At 55.2% G+C, this 2,755-nt stretch overlaps 2 protein-coding genes across 2 annotated transcripts in view; both read right to left on the reverse strand.

Annotated features, from left to right (window-relative positions):
- Positions 1–2,459, reverse strand: part of EMH_0063690 (uncharacterized protein) — a gene marked incomplete at both ends in the record, with an annotated part of 4,432 nt that extends 1,973 nt beyond the window's left edge. Inside the window, 3 exons of the mRNA XM_013498170.1 lie at positions 470–644; positions 1,460–1,516; positions 1,932–2,459. Coding sequence (XP_013353624.1) covers positions 470–644; positions 1,460–1,516; positions 1,932–2,459 — 760 coding nt within the window. The remainder of the gene's footprint in view (positions 1–469; positions 645–1,459; positions 1,517–1,931) is intronic.
- Positions 2,460–2,637: 178 nt separating this feature from the next.
- Positions 2,638–2,755, reverse strand: part of EMH_0063700 (uncharacterized protein) — a gene marked incomplete at both ends in the record, with an annotated part of 816 nt that continues 698 nt past the window's right edge. Inside the window, one exon of the mRNA XM_013498171.1 lies at positions 2,638–2,753. Coding sequence (XP_013353625.1) covers positions 2,638–2,753 — 116 coding nt within the window. The remainder of the gene's footprint in view (positions 2,754–2,755) is intronic.

The raw sequence follows: 2,755 nt of genomic DNA on the forward strand, positions 1-2,755 counted from the left end.
GTGCTGGTGCTGCTGCTGTTGCTGTTGTATTTGCTGCTGCAGCGCTGCCGTTTTCTTTCTGTGGCAGTTCTGCTGCTACAGTTGCTGCTGCTGCTGTTTCTTTTCCATTAGCCGCCGCCGCAGCAGCAGCAGGAGCAGGAGCAGCAGCAGCAGCAGCAGCAGCAGCAGGAGGCAGCCCGAGAGCTTTGCGGGCGTAGTGCAGCAGCAAGCCATCGTCTCTGTATGAAGGCCAGCAGCAGAAGAACTGCTGCAGCAGCTCAGTACGTTGATTAAGTATAAGAGACTCCAGCAGCAAACGTGGCTGCTGCAGCAGCAACTCGCGGTGTATGTACACCTCAGACTCAACCATACTCAGCAGGTGAAGAGATGGCAGCAGCTGCTGCAGCTGCTGCTGCTGCTCTGCAGATAAATTCTTATATAGCTGCTGCTGCTGCTGCAACAAACCACACAAATATAAACGACCCGATACCTTTGGGAAACCCCCGCTGCTGCTGCTGCTGCTGCTGTCGCTGCTGCTGCTGCTGTCGCTGCTGCTGCTGCTGCTGCTGTCGCTGCTGCTGTCGCTGCTGCTGCTGCTGCTGCTGTCGCTGCTGCTGCTGCTGCTGCTGCTGCTGCTGCTGCTGCTGCTGCTGCTGCTGCTGCTGCTGTTGAGTGACAACAGCCGCAGCGCAACTCGCGTAGCTCTGCTGCTGCTGAGAGACAGCAGCCTTCGTGTTGCTGCTGCTTGGAGGCCTGGCTGCGCCAGCAGCTGCCTGAGCTCTGCCTCAGCTAGCCACTCCTGCAGCTGGCTAGCTAGCTCGTACGAGTGGCTAGCTAGCTGGGATGAATGGCTAGCTAGCTGGGGTCCATGGCTAGCTAGCGATGCGTAAGACAACGCCCCGCATGCAGAGACAGCAGCGCCGTTCAGCAGCTGCAACACACACCACACAACACACCAACACACACCGCTAGCTAGCTAGCTAGCTAGATAGCTAGTTAGCTAGCTAGCTAGATGGAAAGCTAGCTAGCTAGCTAGGTGGATAGCCAGCTAGTTAGATGGATAGCTAGCTAGCTAGCTAGCTAGCTAGGTAGCTCGCTAGATGGATAGCTAACTAGCTAGCTAGCTAGCTAGATGAATAGCTAGATAATAAACCTAAACACACCCCTGTCTTCTGGCAGCTAGCTAGCTAGCTAGCTCGCTGGTCAGCTAGATAGCTAGCTAGCTAACCAGCTAGCTAGCAACGCTACTCAACTAGCTCAGAAACGCTCGCTCGCTCGCTCGCTAGATAGCTAGACAGCTAGCCACACAGCTAGCTAGCTAGCTAGCTAAACACCTAGCTAGCTATCTCAGCTAGCTAGCTAGCTAGCTAGATATACACCAGCTAGCTAGCTAGCTAGCTAGCTATACCGCCAGCTAGCTAGCTAGCCAGCTAGCTAGCTAGCTAGCTAGCCAGCTAGCTAGCTGAGATAATTAGCGTACCTTAAGCAAAGCTCTGGCGGCTGCATAGCCATTGCAGGCAGCCAACGTCCGCACCACCTACACACAAAACCCTAAACCCTAAACCCTAAACCCTAAACCCTAAACCCTAAACCCTAAACCCTAGACTCTAAAGCTAATAAGGTGAACAAAACCCTCTTAAAGCAGAAAGCAGATGCAGCAGCGAAAACACAGAAGCAGCAAGAGCAGGATTAGGGTTTAGGGTTTAGGAAGAGCTCGACCCCATGCGGCAGCAGAATTAGGGTTTAGGGTTTAGGGTTTAGGGTTTAGGGTTTACGTGTTGTATGCCTTGCTGCGTCTGCATATCCGCATGCAGCTGTCGCCAGCTTCTCCATTTATTTTTAGTTTTTTCGATTGCTGCTTTGTAGCTGCGCCAGGTGTATAGGCAGCTCCGCGTCAGCAGCAGCAGCAGCAGACACGGCCCGCTGCTGCAGCAGCTAAGCTGCTGCTGCACCTCAGCAACAGCACGCAAAGCAACAGCAGCAGCAGCAGCTGCTGCTGCTGCTGCTCTTTCTTCTGCTGAACCCCCAAATAAATCATCCTCATCCTCTTCTTCTCCTGCTGCTGCTGCTGCTGCTGCTGCTGTTCCTGCTGCTGCTGCTGCTGTTCCTGCTGCTGCTGCTGCTGCTGCTGCTGCTGCTGCTGCTGCTGTGCCGTGTCTTGCTGTATGCTCCAAGGCAGCCAGCAAAGGATGCTGTTCTAGGCAGCGACATTCAGTGCTGCTGCTGCTGCTGCTGCTGCTGCTGCTGCTATCGCTGCTGCTGCTGCTGCTGCTGCTGCTGCTGCGGGTGGATGTGTCCTTTTGCGAAGCCTCCGCTGCCTGCTGCTGCTGCTGCTGCTGCTGCTGCTGCTGGATTGCTGCTGCTTCTTCTTGCAGCCTCTCCTGACAAAAGGATAAAGTATGAATGCATGTTTCTATCGGCCAAGCAGCAGACAGCAGCAACGCGTTTCGTGTTGCTGCTGCTGCGCTGCTGAGCCGCATCACGCAATCAGGGAGAGAGAGCTCCTCTTCATCTGCTCCACATTCTGCTGCTGCTGCTGCTGCTGCTGCTGCTGCTGCTGGAGCTGCTGCTTCTGTCTCCGCTAATGCTGGATTCGCTGCTGCTGCTGCTGCTGCTGCTGTTGCTGCTGTTGCTGCTGCAGGTAACAGCAAAGCAGCGTCAAGAGGCCATGCAGCAATTGTTGCTGTCGCGGGGTTTGTAAGCTCCTGCTGCTGCTGTTGCTGCTGCTGTTGCTGCTGCTGTTGCTGCTGCTCCTGCTGCTGCTCCTGCTGCTCTT

Source organism: Eimeria mitis, genomic scaffold, assembly GCF_000499745.2.
Source record: "Eimeria mitis Houghton genomic scaffold, Emh_scaff3236, whole genome shotgun sequence".
Lineage (NCBI taxonomy): Eukaryota > Apicomplexa > Conoidasida > Eucoccidiorida > Eimeriidae > Eimeria > Eimeria mitis.